This window comes from Lepidochelys olivacea (genome assembly GCF_965140295.1).
Source record: "Lepidochelys olivacea isolate rLepOli2 genome assembly, chromosome: 5".
NCBI lineage: Eukaryota > Metazoa > Chordata > Testudines > Cheloniidae > Lepidochelys > Lepidochelys olivacea.
In genome coordinates this window covers 112,663,414-112,686,721 of record NC_140415.1, presented here as the reverse complement: position 1 = coordinate 112,686,721, position 23,308 = coordinate 112,663,414, and the positions used below count along the sequence as shown (strand labels likewise).

The window sequence follows — 23,308 nt, the reverse complement described above, 5'->3', positions numbered from 1 at the left end:
AAGCTATGATGAGGTTGTAAGAAACAACCAGCAGGCTAAAGATACAAGCTGGTTATTGTCCTTTTCCTTATCTATAGGTTGGTACCTCTTTAGATGATCTCTGACAGAGTTAGGGCTGGATATGTTTACATTAGGTATGTTCAGTCAAAGTCATATAGTATAGTGATGGGTGTGATATAAGAACTTAGAAGATCTTTTAATATTATTTCCTAATCAATAATATTGTTTTAATAAGATGCATATGGCCTTAGTCTATCATGTTGCAGAAATTCACACAGCACAAGTGATAACAAATCTTCAATCACTAAGTGACACTAAAGTAACAAAGGTGCAGACCCCCAGCCCTGCAATTTGTTGCATGAGGGTGGAGATTTGCACTCAGAACCACATTGAGTTAAGTGAGGCTCCATGCAGACACAAGTCACAGGATCTAACCTATACCTCTTAAGGTGTAGAAGGTAGGCAAGGACTATGTCTTACTGTGTGTTCATCTATCCTAGCACAATGGGTCCCTGATTTTGGTTGGGGCCGCAAGCTGCTATTGTACTACAAATAATAATAATTAATGGTATCTGGAACCTAACCCTGCTCAGAAATGTCAGACAAAAGGCAACTGTCCTATAAGGTATGTTTTGGTCTTAGGGATATAATCTGTGTTACACAGGAAATGCCTCATTACTGTGGATGAGAATCAAGTTACAGGAGCTTAAGAACTGTCATGCAAGAAGAGATTTACTGTGCCAGTAGGCAGCCAAAGTGTTTAATGTAGGTTAAAGTGAAGAGGCAGAATAGAGACACTATGCTGAGATAAAGGCACCCCACTCTGGCTGGGCCAGGAAAGGATTCAAAGAAGCTTTAGAATAAAAGAAGAGAACCAGCTCCTCTACAGAAACAGCCTATGGGTGCTGTCTGGGGTCCTCTGCTTGGTATCTCCCTCTGGCTCTCTACTTACAGTTCTGTGACCTGTCCCTGTTTTATCATTAGTTGTCCCTTAGAATTGCTTGGGTTTTGGATCCAGTAGCTCCTCCCCTTAGGCTGGGGAGAGGAATCTTTAGCTGTGGGCAGGCTTGTACCCACCCATCCCTGGATTCCCAATAGGCATAGAAACAGCGCTGTCTGGGGTTCTCTGCTTGGTGTCCCCTTCTGGTTCCTTGCTTTTGAGTCTATAACCCTCACTCCCATTCCTGCTTAATCATGCGTTGTCCTCCGACTTTATTTGAACCCTAGGTCTAGTGGCGCCTGCCTTTAGACTGGAAGCCAGAACTTCCGATGCAGTGGGGCGCCAGCAACGGGTACCCTTAGCGGCCAGGCCCAAGAGCTGACCACAGGGGAATGCGAACTGATCATTGGCATCAAGTATCAGAGAGGTAGCCCTGTTCGTCTATATCCACAAACCCAACAGAGGAGTCCAGTGGCACCTTAGAGACCAACAGATTTATTTGGGCATGAGCTTTCGTGGGTAAAAAAAAAAAAAAAAACCCACTTCTTCGTTCTCCATCCTCGCTTGTGTTGGAGCCGATAATGACTCGGAAGTAGCACAGACACACGGCAGGAACGCCAGTGCCCGTAGGGAGAGCACTTCACGACGGCCTGCCTCCCTCCCTCTTCTCTTGCCGCCGGCGCCCCACTGCAAAGCAAACAACGGCACGACCGCAAGGGGGCGCTGGCTTCTCTCCCCGCATCAGCCAGCGCCCCGGGCAGGCCGGCCCCAGCGCTGGCTCCCCGGGCCGCAGCCGCGCACAGAGCAGCGCCCCGCCCCGCACGCCGCCCCGCCCAGCGGCAGCTAGTCACGTGAGAGGAGGCGGAGGCCGCCGCCGCAGCCGTGACAGGCCGCCATCTCGCGAGAGGAGAAAGCGGGCCCGAGGCAGCCGCTCTACATAAATAGCCGGGGCAGGCTGCCCTGGGTCACTGCCGTGTCTGGGAGCCGGTGGGAGGCGTGAGGGAGCGAGCGAGCCTGCCGGGGGGTTCCAGGGCGGCTTGGCGCTAGCGCAGGGGGTGTCTCTCGGCGCAGGAAGCCCGGCGTTGGCGGCGGATCCGCAGCGCTCTCCGCGCCCGGGTGAGTGAAGCCGCCCTTGGCCGCAGCCCGTCACCGACCGCGGTGGCGCATTTGAAGCGGCTGCGGAGCCGGGTTAAACCCCCGGGCTCTCCCCGCTTCCTGCCCGGAGCTAGCCCGGCGCTGCCATGGCTCTCGCCCTCCCGTGCCGCCAGCCCAGCTGCGGACAGCCCCGGGGCAGGGTTGCAGGGGGCTAGGGCAAAGCGTGGGGGGACAGGGGTGGGGCTGCGTTTCTGGGGTGTCCCGCTGTCTTAATCTGGGGGGGTTCCCCCTTTCCGCTTCCATCCTGCGCTCACCTGCGAGGCTGTTCAAGCCCGTCTCCCTGGGGGTAGAGGGGGGTTTTTGTAGTTGCTTTAATGAGGTATAGAAAAATTTCGCTCCTAACGGTGTGTGTGTGTGTGTCGCCTCCTTCATTCAGGTGGCCCTAGCAGGAGAACTCCGTTGACTGTGGTCCTTGCAGTTGGAGTAGCCTGTGAAGGTGACCAGGTGCCCCTCTGCTATTATCACACCATGATGCTGGGCCAGTTTCTGCCCAGTGGGTCACTGAGAAGCTGCAGTTACGACATCCATAGGCAGGTGTTTGTCTGCAGTTTACACCGAGCTGATAGGAACCAATCCCTGTGTCCACTCGGTGTATTGAGTGGAAAGGGGGTTTCTAGACACCTTGCTGGACGGTTGAAAGCCATTCGCTTCTGTTCCTCTTTATGAAAGTAGGAACAAAACTTCTGACTCAGTCTGCTTATTCATTTTCCTGTCTAACTGTCTGAGCGGTCTCTAAAGTATGTCTTCATACATCTTGCAAAAGCGCTTCCTTTGGTTAGACCCACATTCCCTTTTAACTAGCAGGGACTGTAAAAGTGGCTGAAAATATACAGTAGAGTTCTTGTGGGGTTATATTCTTGTAGTGAACTCTAAAATACTTTGGGACCGGCAGTAGTTATGGTCAGGAGATGGCTTAAGCATTGGATTAGCTCCTGGAATGAGAGGTTAAAATCATGGCAGGAATGGCTAAACTCAATCCTTTCCATGAGAAAGGAATTCAGTATGCCCTCTGTGGTGTGGGTCTTTTGGACAAGACCTTTAAAAACTAAGGTCATGTCTGATCTGCATAGATATTAAAACTTGCATAGCTCTTCTCCTTGCTAGGTGCTGCTACCCCATCCCAGTGTTGCGGTACCTTGCAGTCCAAAGGTGGTGAAGTTTTTTCAGTTGTGTTCTGTGTATATAGATAGTCCAGGGTGGATTTGATTTAAATCACTAGTCAGGAAGACTCAATTTAATCATGGATTTCTACAGAAGTGTGTTCTTGTTTGTTGCAATAACCTTAATACATGTTCCTCACAACTCAGATGTAGGTTTCATTTTTAGAAGTACACACTACATTTTAAAAGTGACTTATTTAAAAAACTTTTCAGATTAGTGTTACAGCTGTATCAGAAAAGGAATGATTGTTTGGTTATTTCATTTACCAAAGGTAATTGAAGCAAATATTTATGAATTTATTGGGAGGTGAACTATTGCCAATTCAACAGGTTAATCATTAATATTTGGAAGATTTTCTTGCCATGATGTATTAAGAGGAGAATATCACCAGACAGGCATTTAAATTGTTTTATTTAACTAAAACAACAACATTATGTAGTCTGGATTTTTTTCTTCAATAGCAAACATATTTTAACAAAACAAGCATTTTGAATTTAAACATTCAAGTTTTTTTAAAATCAGGTTTGTTTTTATTAACTAAAATAGCTAAATGAATTAGTCTATTTAGTGTGGGGTGTGTGTTTTTTAAAAAAAACTGTTAGCCAGGTCAACCTGAGAAACTTAAAATTTACTTCTGGAGCTAACTCTGTCATATCTTCACTTTTATTTTCCTCTTTGTTCATAATCTGGAAAAGAAAAACAAGCTTTCCTGCTTTTTCAGGTCCCAAACAATTTCTCAATTTGGAATGAATTAGTCCAAAGGAAGAAAATATTCTTTCTACTCCAGCAGAAGAAGCTACTGCTGTTAAGTGAGATTATTGCTGCAATAGTCTCTGAATCCAAGTGCTTAAGTAACTTTCACCAGTTCACTGGTGTGACTTTCTTTAAAACATCAACAGACCTATTTCTTGAATGGTTCTTATTCCCACACTGGGTGTGTTTTTTTTTTTTTTTTTTTTACAGCCTGCTGCCATTGTAGGTTTTTCCCTTCTAGTGAGAGAACGGTATGGTAGATAGCAAATCAATGAAGGCTACACTCAGAAAGACCTCAAGACTTCTCCAATATGCTGCTCTGACAGTTTCACTCTTGTTTCTGCTGCCTGTCCCTCCCTTCTCACATTTACCTCCAGACTTCTCCTTGTCCAGATCTATTCTGCCCTCAATCTTCTATTCATTGAACTTTTTGAAACTTTGCACCTTTTGGAGAGGTAAGGGATTGACTCTGTGTACACAAATTTGGAGAGGGACAATAGGGTTGAGATCTGTTTTCTCATTTCTGTATAGTTAACATTTTTGCTGTTAACAAGCATGTTCTCTCTGGAGACACAAATCCACAGTCTGAGAACTGCAAAACTAAGCATCTCCAACAGTATCTTCTAGACTGAGCCCTGAGACCCATTAGGTAGATAGAACGATTAACCTTAATAATCTGTACAGAAGTCCCTGGGGCTGCATAAGATTGAGTCCCATGAACTATTGGAACTTATTTACAAAACTTTTATTTAAATATTACATGAATATGTCTCCTATAGAATTGGAATTTACAATCCCTGTTCCATGATGAGACTACATAGCTCAAAGATATATCTTAATAAAAATTCTCTTTAGATAGCTTTCCTCAAAGCATTTTTATAAAAAAAATCTGATTTAAATCAGTTTTTTTGTTAATCAGTTATTTTTATCCACCCTGATATAGTCTATCAAGGAACTTAATAACATTTTACATGACTGCAGTATTTTATTGTCTGCTGATGTGGAATCTATCCTGTAAGCTTTAATACTCTTTATACTAAGTTTGTGTGTATGTGCGGTGTTTTTTGCACCTGTCCATTTGTAGTCGTTAATAATAATCAGCTGCATGCCACATTGGTTCTGCATACAAATGGTGGCTGATCTTATTACTACATGGGGGGGTTACAAAAGGCAGCTGTGCATGGTCATTCCCTGTGGGTCTTCCTGCTGTGGCCACTGTCAGAAGGCAGGATATTGGGCTAGATGGACCATTGATCTGACAGGCACTCTAATGTTGACTACTGTAATGTGCACCAGTGTTCGTAAACATGGTACTGTTTGTCAGGAGCTCCTGACAAACCAATCCACACACAGTGTGGTGTGTGTGGTTTTTTTATAGTTCTTTTGTGGACTATAAGGTGGTGTCCTAATGTCCTGAGATACATGGGTCCTGTGAGAATGAACAGACCCTTAAAAAGGCACAGTCATGTTTGACTCTAACAAATAAAGAGCACTTGTTCTTGTGTCTTCTGTCATGTCTCTCGACACTATGGAAGTACACCATGATGGATCGTTCAGGAGTACTAGTATATCCAGTCCTAACTGAATTATCTACTCCCTCTATATTCCCAGAGACGGGGATGAAAACCTGGCAGATTTAGGGGAGTTGTGTGGGAGGACTGCCATACTATCTCCCTGGCCCTACAGAAGTCCATCTGTGGAGAATCGAGATGGATGAGTCTTCATGTGACAGCTGCTTCTCTTCCAACCCAATGTGATTTGGCAATAAACATTTACCCTGCCAGTACTAATTCAGGGTTTTCTCTGCAGTGGGGAAATCCTACCCTGTATATGGGATAGCCCAATCCTAAATGATCTGCAGTCTGTGTCTTAGGAGTGACAGGCCGAAACCCTCTGCCATTTTGGTGCAGGTGGGGAAGGAATCCAATACAGATGCCAGCTATAAAGACAACACCACTCTATGAATTTGTTTATGCTGCTACATTTTAAATCCTTTGTAGGAGGTGCAATGACACTACCTCTTGTACAGCAATATGTCCACTAGAATCTGATCCTGCAAAAACACATTTACCTTAATCTCACTAACAACAATACACAAGTAACTTGTGTGCTTCAAGTGACAAATGTGCAAGTGTCTGCAGGATTTGGGATTCTTAGATCAATTCTAACTTTTTTTCCCCAAGCTTCTCCTCTGCACTGACCACCTTAAAATCTAGTCCATTTTGAAATATTAGTTAAAAGTAGCTGTAAAACCCTGGGTCCTCCCACCTACAATCACAATTTTTAGCTCTTCAGTATTTTTCTATTGCTATGTGGAAGATGCATCCAAACAGGGGTAATCTAGATTAGAAACATAGTGCTGTCAATTAATGAAGTAATCAGTGAAAAATTTGTGTTACAAACCTCTCAAACTATTAAGTTGACCATCCTGTTTAGTTTTGTATCTATTAACTGAACTAGTGAATGTAGCAGAGAAACTAAGCTTTAGCTATCTAAATTATTACAGTATAAGCTCTAATTCATTACAGCCCACACGGTCTGGAGCCTTCTCATGAAGGGGATGGTACACTCTCAAGTATTCAAAAGACTTTTTGGGTGCCTTTCTTAAGAATAACTGCTTTTTTCTCCAGAAGGGAAGGCACTCCATCCTAAATCATTAAAGTGGAATGGTGGTATGGCTACTGGGGACTTAATGAATTTTTAATTTGGATTATCTTATTCTTGTAGAATCTACAAGATTCAAGACCTAAAAAAATGGCATTAGTAGCAGCCGACTCTCAACAGGTATGTATGAGTTGATGATTAGTCAGTCTTTGTTATGTAGCCAAGAAGGATGTGAGTTTAACCTTCTCTCTGTTTACACAGAATGTGGTAGCCAGGGTTGTCAGCCTTCCCTTGGTGAGTTCCACCTATGACATGGTGTCCTCTGCTTATGTCAACACAAAAGATAACCATCCCTATCTGAAATCAGTCTGTGAGATAGCTGAGAAAGGAGTGAAGACCATCACTGCAGTGGCCATGACAAATGCTATGCCTATCATCCAGAAGCTGGAGCCACAAAGTAAGGCATGACTACTTTTCTGTGCATTTATGCTCAATTATTCCATTGAGTTCCTATATAAATATATAGGCTTTGGGGGTGGGGAAGCAGGGGAGGGTGCAGAAAAGAATCTGGGGGCACTATGTGAGGTTAAACCTACTTGTAACAAGTCCATGACAGCAGGACAACTGTTACCTTGCTTTGTGCAATAAGCCATGAGCAACTGTAATTAAATGAGCTCTTATAAACAAAGTCTGAAGTTAAGTGAGCTCTAGATCTCCTAAGAGTGAACCTCTAATGACTTGTTCCTAACTAACATTGATTTCTAAGATGATTGCTTGAGCAAGAGGCTTCTTACTCAAGCAATCAACTTCTGTCCTAACCGTTGACACAGTTTTTTAGCTCTGCATCATACTTCCCTTTCACCTACTTCTGAGTATAACTTGTTACAAATTTGGCAACTGTTTCATGGCTGCTTGCTCTGGGTTTAGCTCAGCCTGTTCTTATGAATTGGCAAATGGCCAGACATTTCATCAGTCTGTTCTCAAGGTCACTTCCTTGAAAAAGATGTCAATTGTTTTTTGCACTTGCAAAGTGCTTGAAAGCTTTTGTAGAATTAAGCTGCATAAACCTTTTTTCTTTTCTTTTAAGGACGAAACTAAACAAAATGTTACTTGTTTGGATTGGGCTTCCTGTTTCAACAAATGTTAACCTTTAGCTTTGTGGGTTTTTATTTTAACATCACAAGGGCAACTTAATCATTCTTGAAACTTCTTCTCTAGTTGCAGTTGCCAACAGCTATGCATGCATAGGACTGGACAAAATTGAAGAGAGGCTGCCTATCCTGTATCAACCAACTGACAAGGTAGATTCAATTACTGCATTTAAATCCCTAAGTGGGATAACCAGAGATTCAGTAATTACTGATGTAGCAAGGCTGGGAGCAGAGCAAATGTTGAAAATTTGGAACTTTTGTTCTAACCCTGGGTTTGTCTCAGACACCCTATGGCCTTTGGAGTCACTTAGGGCCTTCTGGATACTCACATCTGGGGGTGGGAGGAAGAGAACTCCAACTGAAGTCAATGGCTGTCTGGCACTATTGTGATTCAGACCCTCAATATGTTTCCCTCTCCCCACATTTAAATAGGGATAATACTTCCCTGGTTTGCCAGAGCAATATAAGGGTTAATGTTTTTGCAATACTTCAGATAGCTAAGCACTCTAGAAATGGCTTATGTAATTGAAGTGGAAAGTTTCCATATTAAACTTACATTAAAATGACTTAATCACTTCATAGAAAATGTTTATATAACTTAAAAATGAGCTAACTGGAGAACTATGAAATGAAAGTTTTATAGCTTTCACTATCCATTTAGGTGGAAAGGAAAACTAAGTAGTGAATTTATAACTTATCTATATATTGCTGTAGTGCCAAGGGTCCCATTTAGGATGAGGACCCCATTGTGCTCGGTGCTGTCCAACACACAGGAAGACAGTCACTGCTCCAAGACCTTAATCTAACCTACTTCCCAGTGGCTCAGCATACTGCAAAGTAGGAAGATCTGCTTTCCTACATTGCAAGTACAATGGAAGAATACTGCTTGTGACTGAGCTCAGTCTTCAAATTTTCATTGCAAAGTCTTTCTAAAAATTTCTCTTGTAAGACACTTAACACTGCTGCCTTCTAGCCTGAAGTCTTTCAAGGTCTTCTAACTAATAAAGCTCATCTCCTGGCCCTCCCTTCATATTGCTACTGTCCTTAGAGTAGTTGGAAGCTTCTTTGCAGGGATTTATAGGTGTTTGGTTTGGGGGATTAGGAAACCTCTCATCAAGTAGTCTCCTACATGGTGCAACCAAATGGACCACATAGCTGGATTCCTGTCTATTGTGATACTTGAGTTACTTTCAGTAGTGATGCTTCAATACTACCTGGAAGGTTGGCTAGATATGGAGAGAGACTCAAACATCTATGACTATTTAGTATAAATAGCCTAATTATGACCTGGTAGTGTAAAATCCACTGTAGGAAGAACAAATCTTCCTAACCCAACAGACTCCCTTGATCAGAACTAGGGCATTAATACTTGGTCCCTCTAAAGAGTTGCAGGTTAGGCACCCAAAACTTTTATTTTTTCCTAGCCTACTCTTTCTAGGCTTGCATCAGTGTAAATTACAAATTCACTTTGTGGTAGAAATGCCTCCTCTAATGCTGATTGAGTAGCTGTAGCTTTTGGCTTGCTATGACAGTCAAATTTCTATCACTGTAGTGAATGCTTCTTAAAGAATACTGAAACTAGTAGTCTCTACTTTTGGAAAGTGTGGGTGTGTGTAAATCCAGAACTTAAATACCTCCCCACTATTAAATGAGGAGTCTGCCTCTCTTCCTTGCAGGTGGTTGCCAATGCCAAGGATGTAGTTGTTGGTGCAAGAGAGGCTGTAACAATCACTGTGACTGGTGCCAGGGATACTGTTGCCCACACAATTACTGGAGTCATGGACAAGACTAAAGAAGCTGTGCATGATAGTGTGGAAATGACTAAGTCAGTTGTCAATGGCAGCATTAACACTGTACTGGGAAGCCGTGTGGTGCAGATGGTGAGCAGTGGGGTGGATAGCGCACTCAGCAGGTCGGAGACTCTTGTAGACCATTATCTTCCACTTACTGAAGAGGAGCTAGGTAAGACTAATTGAGATGAGACCCCAACTGGGGATGGGGATTGGGAGTGGGGGAGAGACGAGTGGTGTCACTTGACAACCCTACTAGTTGAATGGAGTGGCACTGTATTGACACTAGTTTCAGACATGGCCCTTCACCATGCCAACCATGATGCCTTCTTGTCAGCAGGGAAGGCATATGAAGGAAAGTGGCTTATTCAGAATGAAGGGGTAGGGTTTTTGTTTGCCCTATCTAGATATATGTTGGACTGCTGTGTAATCCTTCAGAGGTTGGACTGCTAACCTAATTCTTTAAGTCTGACTAAAATAACCTTTTTTTCTCTCTAGCAAAAGAAGTTACAAAGGTTGAAGGATTTGAAGTTGGGATTCAAAAGCCAAGCTACTACATTAGACTCGGATCCTTGTCCTCAAAGGTCCGCACCCGTGCCTACCAACAGGCCTTAATCAGGATTAGAGATGCTAAGCACAAAAGCCAAGAGACCATTTCACACCTCAATTACACTGTCAGTTTGGTAAGTTAAGAATTCTGACTTGGGGTGTAAATAAACTCTTGGTAGTCTTTTTGTCTTAGAGCTGGTTTGCCAAAGAAACATGGATAACTTAACCAAAATTGTTTCAATATTTAAATCAAAGGTTCTTAATGGTACAGAACACACCTATTATCTTTGAAGTTCTCATCTTACACTAAAACTGATTCAGTCTCAACTCCCAAAATAAAATTGCATCTCTTTTGCAAGACTAATAGAAAATGTACTTAATACCAGTTTAGACCCTGAAGTGAATGTCTTGCAGCTCTATTCAAGAATCCTACTCCATGCCATTAGTATCATAGCAAGACTTAAAGAATCCTACTCTAAGACCTGTACATGATACTACTAGAAAACAAGAGAAGGCAGATTTTTTTCTCCTGCCCCCTCCTTCTTTCTCCACCCCCCTTCCCCCCAATCTTAATGTCCTTTTACCAACAAAACTGTCTCTTGAAATAAGTTTTTGCAAAAAGTGGGCAGGCTAGAGAACATTTTATAATCACCCTAAACTGTGTTTGGGATCCTTGCTTCACTACCTCATTGGTTGTTTTCTAGATTGAGTACACAAGAAAGAACATGAATAGTGCCAACCAGAAACTTCATGATGCCCAGGAAATGCTGTATCAGTCCTGGGTAGAATGGAAGAAAAACACAGGCCAAAATGATGGTGGTGATGAATCTCACATCGCTGAGGTAAGTAAATGTACCAAGAGTGTAAATTACATATTGCAAAGTATATACATACAAGTAACTTTTGGTCCTTGTGGTTTCAAAATTATTCATGAAACCTCCTATGCTGCTAAGATGCACCACAAGCATGAAGAACCTGAATGGTGACTCTCTCCCTTTCTCCACTGTAGGGCCCTGCTTCCTCCATAATTGCTCTGCAAAATTAAATTCAGCTATATGGTGGCCAGCTTTAGTAGTTATTGGCGCCAGGCATAATTAGTGATGCAAGCTAATGGCTACACCTACTGAATTCATTTCAACAAATTTTAGTTTAACTAGATGCAGATCTTCCTAGAAGAACCCTGAACAACATTGCAGTAATGGCCTAATGTAGTAACTGGGTGCCATCTTCTACATTCTCCAAATGCTGCTATAATTTTAGCAGTCAAGCTTCAGCATACTTGTTTCAGAGTAACAGCCATATTAGTCTGTATGCTCAAAAAGAAAAAAGGAGTACTTGTGGCACCTTTAGAGGCTAACCAATTTATTTGAGCATAAGCTTTCGTGAACTACAGCTCACTTCATCGGATGAAATGAGCTGTAGTTCACGAAAGCTTATGCTCAAACAAATTGGTTAGCCTCTAAAGGTGCCACAAGTACTCCTTTTTTTTTCCTCTTCTTTTTGAGTATACTTATTGCAGCCTCATTTTTAGTGTGGCTATTTTAAAAAATATAGCCTTTTGACCTCTGTAGTCAGCTGCTGTGACCTACTGTCCAGATGGCAATGGTTTGAGCCTGTGAGTGTAGGGGACAAGCTATTGATGACTTGCTCTGCCACACCTAGTCAGGCACTCATATTTGTCCTGGAAATCTTCTCATCTGATTTTTCCAAAGATAAACTAGAACAACTTGGGTGGGACTGACAATGCAATTTTCCAATCCTTTCTTCTCCCCACCCTCCTAGACTATTCCCTTTCCTCCCAAGCCTCTTGGCAACCAGTCCTGATAACTGCACAAATGCAATATGAGAGAGTATTTTAAATTCAGCTAATCAATTAAGTGCTTGAAACTTTAAGCTGGAAGCATTAACTCTGTTTCAGCAAACTGTACTGCAGTACAAGCTCAGTAATTCAAACAGCCAGACAGTTTCTATCTGTGACCTGTAGTGCACTTCAGAGACTTGCAGCCTTCAAGGGTTCATGTAGCCTAGATCTGTCGACCTGTTTTCAAAAGCAAGGACCCTAGTAAACTCCTTCAAGCCAACAGCTTAATAGTTTCTTTCTAAGAGCAGGTCATCGCTAACCGCCAGATTGGTGGGTAGTGATTGATCTGTTGGGGATCAATTTATCGCATCTTGTCTAGACACGTTAAATCAATCCCAGAACACACTCCCTGACTCCAGAACTCCAGCTTGTAAGAGATGGAAGTGGAGTCAATGGGGGAGTGTCAGTGGTCTACTTGCCACTATCCTCATGGCCAGTAAGTCAACCTAAGATGTCAACTTCAGCTACACTATTTTATGTATATCTTAGGTTGACACCCCCCCTCCCCGCAGGGTATAGACCAGGGCTATGAAATGAAGGCCCTGCTCTCACCTGCCACAGCTTCAATTCTCCACACCATGGAATGAAGGGGAGATGACCTTTCAGCAATGGTAGGGTTGCTGCAGCAACCAACTCTCTGGTCAATGAAGTGCTTAACTCTAAAATGCTATTATGCTTTGTTTCCAGCACATTGAGTCACGCACACTAGCTATTGCACGGAGCCTGACTCAGCAGCTTCAGACCACTTGCCTCACCCTGGTGTCAAGCATACAGGGGTTGCCGCAGAACATTCAGGACCAAGTCCATCATGTTGGGGCAATGGCAGGAGACGTCTATAGGAACTTCCACTCTGCTTCATCTTTCCACGAAGTATCAGATAATATTCTCACCACTAGCAAAGGACAGCTGAAGAAAATGAAGGAGTCTCTGGATGATGTGATGGATTATCTTGTTAACAACACACCACTCAATTGGCTGGTAGGTCCCTTTTACCCACAACTGGCTGGGTCTCAGCATGCTGAGCACAAGGGTGAAGGGGAGAAAATTGCCAGCCAGGACAACAAACAGCCTGAACACAGCACAGATTAAATTGCATAGCGCGCACACACTCTGCAGTCTGAGCTATCAAGGTGACTTAACTACTGTAGCTGTCACCTGACAGCTATGGGGGAAAATATCCACAATGTAGGGATGGTGGAGGCCTAAAGATCTAATTGTGTCCTTTCTAACCTAAGAGGAACTCTTTCATTAGAAAATTATTTTGCTGTCCTGTCTAAGTGCCTCTGGAAATAATGACAAGCACCAAGTGCCTTGAGGCTTGACACTTCAGGAGCTTACAGCAGTGGTTCACCTTATTACTGGTTAAGAAGCTTCTTGTCTGACAGCTAAAGTGTCCAATATCATGACCTTAAATGGAACTCATTGCAACCAAATACTTTGACTAGTCAGGTGATCTGTGCAGGAGAAATAGAGAAGTAGTATGATCTCGTTTAGCGCTCCATTTAAAAGCCCTGCAGCTCAGCAAGAACTTCAAACTTCCACTGTGTTGCTTTTACAGACTGTACGATTGTCTTAATCACTTCATTGAACAGCTCATATTAAGGCATTATGCTTTTGTGAATCTACCACTTTGCTTTCAAGTAAGGACTCTAACTTGTTCAGCCAGAGTTATTTAAATGCCGTGAGTTTTCATTGCCCTTATTTTTTTCAAATCTTTCTAAAAAAAAAATCCTTTAACTACACAATAAGTCAACTAAAACCAGTACTGAGAATTAAATCTGCAGTATGGAATATGAACACATGTTTGTACCAGGGTGCCTAGTTTCATGTGTCTTTGTAGTGCCTTTTCACTTTTTTGTAATTCATTCTGTATGTTCAGTAATAAATGCTTCAGCAGCCAAAGTCTGTCTCATTTGAATGGTGTAAAAACAAGCATTATAGCACTTATTGAATTGGGTCCAGGAGAAGGCAGGCTTGAAATGCAAAAAAAGTAGATATAAACTACTGGTTACTAACCCACATCAGATTGATTACACACAGAGATGGGTCAGATGTTGCTGCTGCATTTGTTTCCTACCCCGGAATCCCCATCCACCCTTTCACTCCCTCTTAGCTTTATTCCAGCTTGTCTGTGTGTATTGTCTCTCTTTAGAGAGAACTTGAACTGCAGAAATGACTGCTCAGTAATGTTAAAGGAGGTGGTCTGTGCAGGATGGCCTGGACAGCTGTTTATCCTGCTTACAGTATGGGCATTCTTGCATGTGACTTCTAATACCTACTGCATTTGGCTGTAGGAGGACTGCCAAATACTCTTCATTGGAAAAATCAGAACTGAAAATAGATGGCTGTGATTAAAAACAAACATGCATTTGAAACTACAAAGATCTGAAACTTAATCACACTATTTTAATTTGCTTACTACATGTGCTGCATATTGTACACTCTGGAGAGAAATGTAATTTAAAAAAAACTTCAGATCCAGTACTAATGGACACTAGTTAATTGTTCTACCCTAGGTCAAGCTTGGGCTAACATGTTCAGCCTCTGGGCTCTCCATATTGGCACAACTAAGTGTGGGTGGGTGAGAGAGTTTTCTGCTGTTCCCTTTAGAGATTTCAGAAGGTAAAATACAGGTTAATCTTTTTTTTTTGGGGGGGGGGGGTTGTTTTGTTTTACAAATCTAAGTAGGACTGTGGATACTGGAACAATTGTTAGTAGCTCAGACAACATCCTGCATTCTCCCTCCATAATTATCAGTGGAGGACAAAGTCCTAATTCAAACTAAGGCACTCCCAAGCCAGTATAACTTACATATTGAGGGACCAAAAAGGTGCAGGAGGAAAAGCCTAACAGGAGGATGTAAATTAAAGTAGGAGTCATAGTGCCTTTTGGCAATAAATTACACACAACTTAGATTGAGGTGAATTCAGAGGATATATAAGGAAGTGTAGCACACCATGGATGAGCAAGTCTGTCTGTGTAACTTACTTGTTGAAGGGACTTGGAAGAAGGTGTAGAAAATCTACAGCTGCTTAGATCTCTGAATTGGCCCTAAAATTTCTCCATGGTAAATGGACGGTTTAAGAACACCTTTTAAAACACTTCTTTGCATTTTTTTAAATGCACAGGTCACACAGCGGAGTTTCATGATCAGTTGAACTGAGTTGTTTGAAGAGGACTGTTAGTAAAAGTACTTGCTGCTACAGTAGCAAGGACAAATGGGTTGTAGTGCTAGATCAGGGGTCGTCATTTAGACGATGGGCCAAATCCACACCATCAGACACTGTTGAACAGACTGCAAAATCGTATTTACTTACCATTATTGTTGCAGTATGAAAAGTGTTTCTGTAGTCTGGACCTTGCCTATACCTTCAATACATTTGGACTTTGACAAAAATAGACTACCTCTGTGCTAGACTCTATACAAATGGGTGCCTGTGAAAGCATGATGCTGTCAGTTCTCCCAGTCTGAGCACACACACAGAGTCTTGGTCTTCCCTCTACTGCTACTCTCAGACTGAGAGATTCAGGATTGAATTTCTAAATGTCAGCTGTTTGAGACTGGTGGGTCCCTGGGAGTGGAGATCTTGAGCAGCCCTGGTCAGCCAGTCTCCTGATCTATAAAACTGAGCAAAAGCATTTGGGTGACTTTCTGCACTGACACCTTTCCAAGAAGGTGAAGGGGAGCAGTGTGATTCATGAATGCCCATTAGTTGTGATCAGTTGACTGATTCAGCTCTTTCCTTGCGACACAGCAGCCATGGGTATAAGAATGTTCCCAAAGCAGCTCCTGTTCCATGTACTAAGTCGGTTGTGCCTAAGCTCCTGTTTGCTAGCTCCAGTGCTAAATTACAACACTTAGCGTAGGTGCAGCTGTAGGCTGTTCTAGGGTTTGACTGTATCCATAGTTGCCTGCCAAACCATTCTGAACTAAATAACATTGTATCACATTTCCTATGGGTCTAGTTTGAAGCTAGAGGCTAAAAGCCTCACAAATGCCCACTGGGGAGAATTGGTGAACCCTTAAAGCCTTGGTAAGGGCAGAAGCTGTTCACATTAATGTCTGACTCTTTAAACTTTTCTCACCATGCTTGCATAAAGAACAGCTCAGCTACACTTTATAAAAACTCTCCACTCTACCATCAGCCTGAGAATAAACATGAGATTTAAACTTTTTTTTAAAGGCAGTGGGTTTGATAAATTGCATAATGACTTGCTGGAATGGTGTGATTTCAGTGACACTTTGATTTTTCTCATACTAAATAGTGTTTTAGCCCATCTCAAACAATCAGATAATCTTGATGTTGGTAGAGGAAAACAAAAAGCCAAACTACCATACATCTCAGCTATTGATTTCTGTGGTCCGCTTTGCCTCCTTTCCTACACCATGACAATCATTTGTAAGCTACGAAAGTTTTAAATATACTGACTTATAAACAAGTGCACTGACCTCTAAAACAAAGGGTTAGAACAGTAACAATTTGTAAAGTTACGCCTCGCTTAGTTGTAATGTAAGATCTTTGACATAAAGATAGGCCTGACTGACTCTACACCTGCTTTTAGATACTAGTTACTTTTCCTGCTTCAGTTTTTGGCTTAGAATAACCATTTAAGATTCTAGAAAACACTTGTATGCTGCAATGCTTTTCTACCCCAAATGTGAATACTTAACCTGAGGAAGTTAAGTGCCAGAATCTGTACTTGCATAATCTTACAAAATATCTGTTGTTACTTTACACAGCGCTCTTCAGAACAAAGAGCGTTGTTTCCATCAGTAACAGTCTGCTCTATTAGAGTTGCACAGAACTAGCTGAGAGTATAATGTGTTCCAAGCTATGAAAAATGAAGCTGTCTCTATCTTAATAAAACATATGTTGGTGCTCTCTGTAATATTATTACTGACTACACCAGGACTCTCATGCTCCCTAATGCATTGATTGAATGCTGCTTACAAAACTTTTTTTTCTACATGAGGTGGAAAAAATTGCAAAAGTCTCATCCACAAAACTGAGGACCAATATTCTAACCTGCGATTATCAATGAATTTTGGTGATTGCTTTCTCAGTAAAGTGTTACATTCAGGCAGTGCAGTGCTTGGTATTTTAACAATTGGGCAGTAGCATTGTGAATACTCTGGATATCAATATTTAACATTCTGAATTTATTATTTTTGTACATGAAGATTGAAACTTGTTTTTTGAAGTTTTCAGTCTTAGATGCATGCAAATAAAGGCTGAATCCATGTGCTAAAACTGTAAAGTAAGGAACTGCTTTTCTGTGCTGATTGTATGTAGTTCTGTTTCAAAAGTCTCTTAATAGCGCCCCATATTTTTCTTACTAAAGTTACAAAATACAAATTCTGATAAGACAGTGGCTAAAAGCACATATACTGGAGTGTAGTTTAACTTTTTATGGACTAAAGTAACTTAATAGAGAATGTAACTAGTGTAGATGGAGGGGGAAGGGATGCAAGAGAAGTTTTTACCTGGCTTTTTTTGGTCATGATCACAAGAAAAATGAGGGTTACATGTTCTCCCATTCCCCATCAAATATGAAACTATAAGGGCAAATACAGAGGTGATGTAGAGATTCTTACATTAGGGGCTTTTGCATTGATCTACATGCGGGTTTTCATAAATTTTTAAATATGTACTCCACTGGTGCAACTTAGCAGATTGGAAAATAAAGATAAATCTGATGCAAATCCTGTTGTAGGCTGACATAGTGCATTTATACAGGGTTTGCAGCTGGAATCACTAATGTTAATAGGGCCTAATTTAGAGTCTTTTAGAGCTACTTGCGTCCATTCTTCTAACATCTAAAGGAGTTTAAGTCCAAGTTACTTGACAAGGTGGCTGGAGAAGGTGTAAATGACTGACTCCAATGTAGACTCCCTTAAATATGCGTACAGGGGGTAGAAGTAGATCTGCAGAAGTTTAGTGTAAGTCTAAGGCTACGTGTACCCTGCACACCTTACCGCAGCACAGTTGTACTGCTACAGCTGTAAGGTACTCCAGGTAGCCCCTCTTTGTCGGCAGGAGAGAGCTCTTCTACCAACAAAATAAAACCACTTCCAATGAGGAGTAATAGCTTTGGGTGAGAGAGCGTCTCCCACAGACAAAGTGCTGTCCACACTGGCGCTTTTCGTCAGGAAAACCTTTGTCAGTGGGGGTGTGGTTTTTTCAAACCCCTGACCGACAAAAAATTTACTGACAAAAGTACAGTGTAGACATAGCCTAATTTACCATTCACCTCCAAATTTGGCTCTTGATATCTTGGTTACATTGTTTTAGACTTCCTAGTTCGTTACTAGTGTGGCAAGGAATGCTATGTACAGATCCTGAAAGTATACAGAAAGAAAAGGAGGACTTGTGGCACCTTAGAGACTAACCAGTTTATTTGAGCATGAGCTTTCGTGAGCTACAGCTCACTGCATCCGATGAAGTGAGCTGTAGCTCACGAAAGCTCATGCTCAAATAAATTGGTTAGTCTCTAAGGTGCCACAAGTACTCCTTTTCTTTTTGCGAATACAGACTAACACGGCTGTTACTCTGAAAAGTATACTGAGTTATTTTAAGTGTGTTACTAGGTGGAGTCTTTCTTACTATGTGGATGTTTTATGCAGCAGGGTGCAGAGCAATTTCTGCCACTAGGGAGACGGAGCCTCATTCTTGCTGCCATTTGGAGTCAGTGGGATTAATTTCAGAGTAACAGCCGTGTTAGTCTGTATTCGCAAAAAGAAAAGGAGTACTTGTGGCACCTTAGAGACTAACCAATTTATTTGAGCATGAGCTTTCGTGAGCTACAGCTCACTTCATTGGATGCATACCGTGGAAACTGCAGCAGACTTTATATATACACAGCATTTGGAAAGGAAGATGATGTCTGTCTGTATCTGTACAAGTTTTTTCATGCAGTCTCTAAGGTGCCACAAGTACTCCTTTTCTTTTAGTGGGATTAATGACAGGTTTCAGAGTAGCAGCCGTGTTAGTCTGTATTTGCAAAAAGAAAAGGAGTACTTGTGGCACCTTTTAGAGACTAACAAATTTATTTGAGCATAAGCTTTCGTGAGCTACAGCTCATTGCATCACTTCCCCATATGATTTCTTCAGAACAAGATTGAGGCTACTGCCTCAATTGAGTGCAGCGTAGAAAAGCTTATGTTGATATCACCTGTGCTGTATCTGTTCTGTGAATAACCAGGCTCTCCATTAATTTTTTCTCAGTCCCTCATTCCCCTCTGAAGTTTTGAAGTGGACTGAAGATAAAGATGATATAGCAAAGATATATAACACCTCTAAATTGATGTGAGATATAATATACACTAAGTCTTTGCAAGAGACCAATCTTATTAGAAAACCTTCTTAACATACCACCCCAAAATATTTATGAAATGTTCTGTGTTGAGTGCAGTTCTGTTCCACCTTTCTTATAAGAATGTATCTATTAATACACTAATTTATATTGCTTAAGATGTTTCTGTCACTCTATCTAAAATAAGACTGAGAATGTTTGTTTGATTTGTTTAGTACTGTGGGCCTGATTTTTGAGGTACTGAACACCTGCAGCCCTGGTTGACTTCAGTTGGAGTCCTGAGTGTTCAGCTCTTTTTTTTTTTTTTTTTTTTAACCTTCACATTTATTTGGATTTCTTCTTCTGCAGGTGCCAGATTTCACTATCACAGACTTGTCTTCAGAATCTGATGATATTCCAGACATTTTGGGTTTGGATGAGGAAGACCAGCAAGATTTTTCACGCACAAATGGCCCTATCACCATGGAACCAAGAGCTGAATAAATATCAGGCACAAAACTGTTCTCTTGATTTGATGTTTTTTTTTTTTGCCATGTTAACTTATATTTCTGCTTTTTAAAAAGAAATCTATCTAGCTCTTGAAGCATACAGTTTTTGGATCAATTTTGTTTCACTTAGTTGCATTGATATTCTGATTTGCATCTCTTTTTTTTTTTTTTTAAGGACTGCATTTAATGTAACGCTATAACATTGGTGTCAAAATTCCATCCTTCAGGCCTCCTATGGCCCAGTCGTACTGACTGGTGTACACATTCATTTAAAACTGCACTGCTATTTGGTTTGCTGTCAGCAACAGCCAAAACAGCACTCCAGCACTGCACAAAGGGCTGTCAGCAAAAAGGAAACTGACTAGGATTTGCTGATAAAAGTTTCCCTTTTTAGTCTATGTGTAAAGCACTTCTGCATCTACCTCTTTGCTGCTGGAAAGGACTACAGGCTTGATCATGGGATCCTAGTCAGTTTTGGTGAGACTCTGTGTCTAAAGAGCTTGAAACAGTGTCCTTTGTAAGAAGTGTTTATAATGAAAGAACTTCATTTCCCACTGCCTCCCTTCCATGTGTAAGTACTTCTGCTGCTGGGGGGAGACTAAGAATGGGAGTTGGGGTTAGAAGAGCCCAAATATGGGGCCAAGTGCAGAAAAATGCAAATAAGAAGGCAGAGAACACAAAGGGAGAAAAAGGAAAGAGAAAAGGAGAAAACAAAGAAGTATGGAGGAGACATACAAATAATTATGGGCAAAAGACAAACAGAAAGAGGAGAAACTGAACCAAAGGAGAAACTGTGGTAATAGTAACTTAGACCCACACCATTTTTTTTTTTTGCGCTGAGTAACCAAATAGAGCAATTAACTTTAATAACTTAATGGCCTGATACTGCACTTCTTGCATGCACCATTGACTTCAGTGGGAGTTTTGGAGTATGCGAGGAATGCTGCAGGATCAGACCCAGTGTTATGTTGTTATCTATAGATCATGTTCTACTCTTATTCTACTGTCATCACTGGGAAGCCATTGTGGATTTGTGGGTTTGAAATGGTGCTAATTTTGTAGACCAGGCCCACGGATCCTGATTAGGTTCTCGCTATAGAATGAGGTTGACACCCCTACTCTATCATAATGTACTATCTGATTTTTGTGAAAGCTTTGAAGTCTAGTCACTGAGATGCCTTGAAATAAAGTTTGAGCTATAAATCTTAGAGTTGGTGTGGTTGGACTTCTCTTCTTTGTTGTCTCCTGTACTTAATTCCTACCTAAAGAGCTCTCATTTTGATGATTTGAAGCAGGGCAAAGAATGCATTTTAAAAGGACCAGATGGGCTTCTGATTCACAAATAGTCACACACACTGAGTTGCACCTGACCCTATGCAGGCAAGGGATAGACTCACTTTTGGGGCTCACAGATATCCATTTGTGGGACAAACAAAATTGACTCCTGTATTCTGAATGCAGATTCACAGAGCTAGATAGGTACTGATTATATTTGTTTTAATATAACAGGTGCTATTGCAGGGGTTCTCAAAGTGGGGATTGGGACCCTTCAGGGCAGAGGTGGGCAAACTACAGCCCGTGGGCCACGTCCAGCCCTCGGGACTGTCCTGCCCGGCCCCTGAGCTTCTGGCCAGGGAGGCTAGCCCCCGGCCCCTCCCCCGCAGCCTCACCTCACTGCGCCACGAGCGCTCTGGCCCGCCACTCCTGCTGAGCAGCGCAGTGGTGTGGCTGGCTCCGGTCAGGCAGCAGAGCTGCAAGCTCCTGCTGCTCTGAGTGGCATGGTAAGGGGGCAGGGAGTTTCGGGGGGCAGTCAGTGGACAGGGAGCAGGGGGCGGTTGGATGGGGCGGAGGTTCTGTGGGGGGGCGGTTAGGGGACAGGGAGTGGTTGGATAGGCGTGGGAGTCTTGGAGGGCCTGTCAGGGCAGGGGTGTGGACAGGGGTCGGGGCAGTCAGGGGTCAAGAAGCGGGGGGGGGGTTGGATGGGTTGGAGGTTCTGAGGGGAGTAGTCGGCAGCGGTAAGTGGGAGGGGGCAGATAGGGGGTGGAGCCCAGGCTGTTTGGAAAGGCACAGCCTTCCCTACCCGGCCTTCCATACAGTTTCACAACTCCGATGTGGCCCTCCCCTGCCTCAGGGGGTTGCGAGGTTATTACGTAGGGGGTTGTGAGCTATCAGCCTCCACCCCAAATCCCGGTTTGCCTCCAGCATTTATAATGGTGTTAAATATATAAAAAAAGTGTTTTAATGTATAAGGGGGTTGCACTCAGAGGCTTGCTGTGAGTCCACCAGTACAAAAGTCTGAGAACCCCTGTGCTGGTGTGATGATTTTATTTGCACAGTGGTAGATAATGTTGTATGACAACAATGTAACATGAATGATTTTGACAGGGTATGTCTATGCTTAAAACGCTACAGCAATAGAGCTGCAGCCTTGCTCTTGTAGCTCTTCAGTGTAGATGCTCACTACAAGTGACAGGAGCGGTTCTCCCATCACTGTAGTTAATCCACCTGACTGAGGCTATGTAGAAACTACAGTTTATGTTGATACGCAAGTGCTGTTGCTTAGGGGTGTGAATAAGCCACCTCCCTGAGAGACATAAGTTACACTGACCTCAGCGCCAGTGGGGAAAGCGTTATGTGGGTGGGGGAGCTTCTCTTGCCAACATAGCTACTGCTGCTGGCTGGGGCTGGAGTAATTAAGTCAGTGGGAGAGTTCTCTCCCATCGGCTTAGAGCATCTGCCTTAGCAGCGCTAGAGAGTGGCACAGTAAGCTATGTAGTGTAGCCATGGAGTGCTGCCTACACTGGGGGTTAGACTGTCATGGCTATGTCTCTCGGGTGCGGATTTTTCACACCCCTCACAGATGTCGCTACGCCAGTGTAAGTTTTCAGAGTAGACCAGCCTGTATTAAAATATTCCAAAAGATGGCAATAAGTCCAGTCTTTTGGGAGTTGCCCAACATCTGCCTGGCTGAGGGAGGTGTGTTTAATATGCATTAATGTTACAAATTGTAGTTTGTAATCTTCTTTAAAGGTGCTGTGTGTATGTGTGTGTGTGTGGGGGGGGGGTGGTTCTCTGTTTGTTTATGACGTATAGAGAAGTCCTGGACGGTTATTGGTGGGTTGGCTATCCAAGTAGTAAACCCTCTATCCCCAGGACAGGCGTGCGTTTTACATTAGAAATCCAGAGCCTTGTTTTTCACTGCAAGAGTCTCTCTGAGAGCTCCTGATGCATCCCAGCAAAGCCCGGGTTCCCCAGGCTGCCCTGGGGAAACCCCGGCCCCGTGCCTCCCATGGCCAGAACAGCGGCTTCCCTTAGTAGCTCATAGCCATCGAGACTATAGTTGCCAGCTGGCAACGCGGCCGAGACTACAGCTCCCAGCAGGCCATGCTTTACCCAGAAGGAAGGGAGTGTGCCGCGTTGCACGCTGGGACCTACATTTCCGCATCTAAGAATCCTCCTGGTAGAGCGTTCTTTCTTACAGCTGTGCGGGAGGGGTTCTCTCCGGGCTGTGATTGGTCGGCGGCGGGCGCGCCCTTATGGCG

The 23,308-nt window shown here is 42.7% G+C and overlaps 1 protein-coding gene across 1 annotated transcript; it reads left to right on the top strand.

Annotated features, from left to right (window-relative positions):
- The first annotated feature begins 1,858 nt into the window (after nucleotides 1-1,858).
- PLIN2 (perilipin 2) lies at nucleotides 1,859-20,974 on the top strand. The gene is made up of 9 exons (XM_084629429.1): nucleotides 1,859-2,056; nucleotides 6,737-6,793; nucleotides 6,875-7,070; nucleotides 7,832-7,914; nucleotides 9,441-9,726; nucleotides 10,053-10,237; nucleotides 10,808-10,945; nucleotides 12,652-12,942; nucleotides 19,627-20,974. Exons 2-9 carry the CDS (start codon nucleotides 6,764-6,766, stop codon nucleotides 19,759-19,761), a joined length of 1,344 nt encoding a protein of 447 aa, XP_084485555.1. The 5' UTR covers nucleotides 1,859-2,056; nucleotides 6,737-6,763; the 3' UTR covers nucleotides 19,762-20,974.
- Nucleotides 20,975-23,308: the final 2,334 nt, after the last annotated feature.

Bases quoted from the DNA above. Each gene is read 5' to 3' on its own strand.
- PLIN2 (XM_084629429.1), top strand. From the start codon at position 6,764: ATGGCATTAGTAGCAGCCGACTCTCAACAG. The intron at 7,915-9,440 runs GTAGATTCAATT...TCTTCCTTGCAG, and splicing joins TGTATCAACCAACTGACAAG to GTGGTTGCCAATGCCAAGGA. The intron at 12,943-19,626 runs GTAGGTCCCTTT...CTTCTTCTGCAG, and splicing joins ACACACCACTCAATTGGCTG to GTGCCAGATTTCACTATCAC.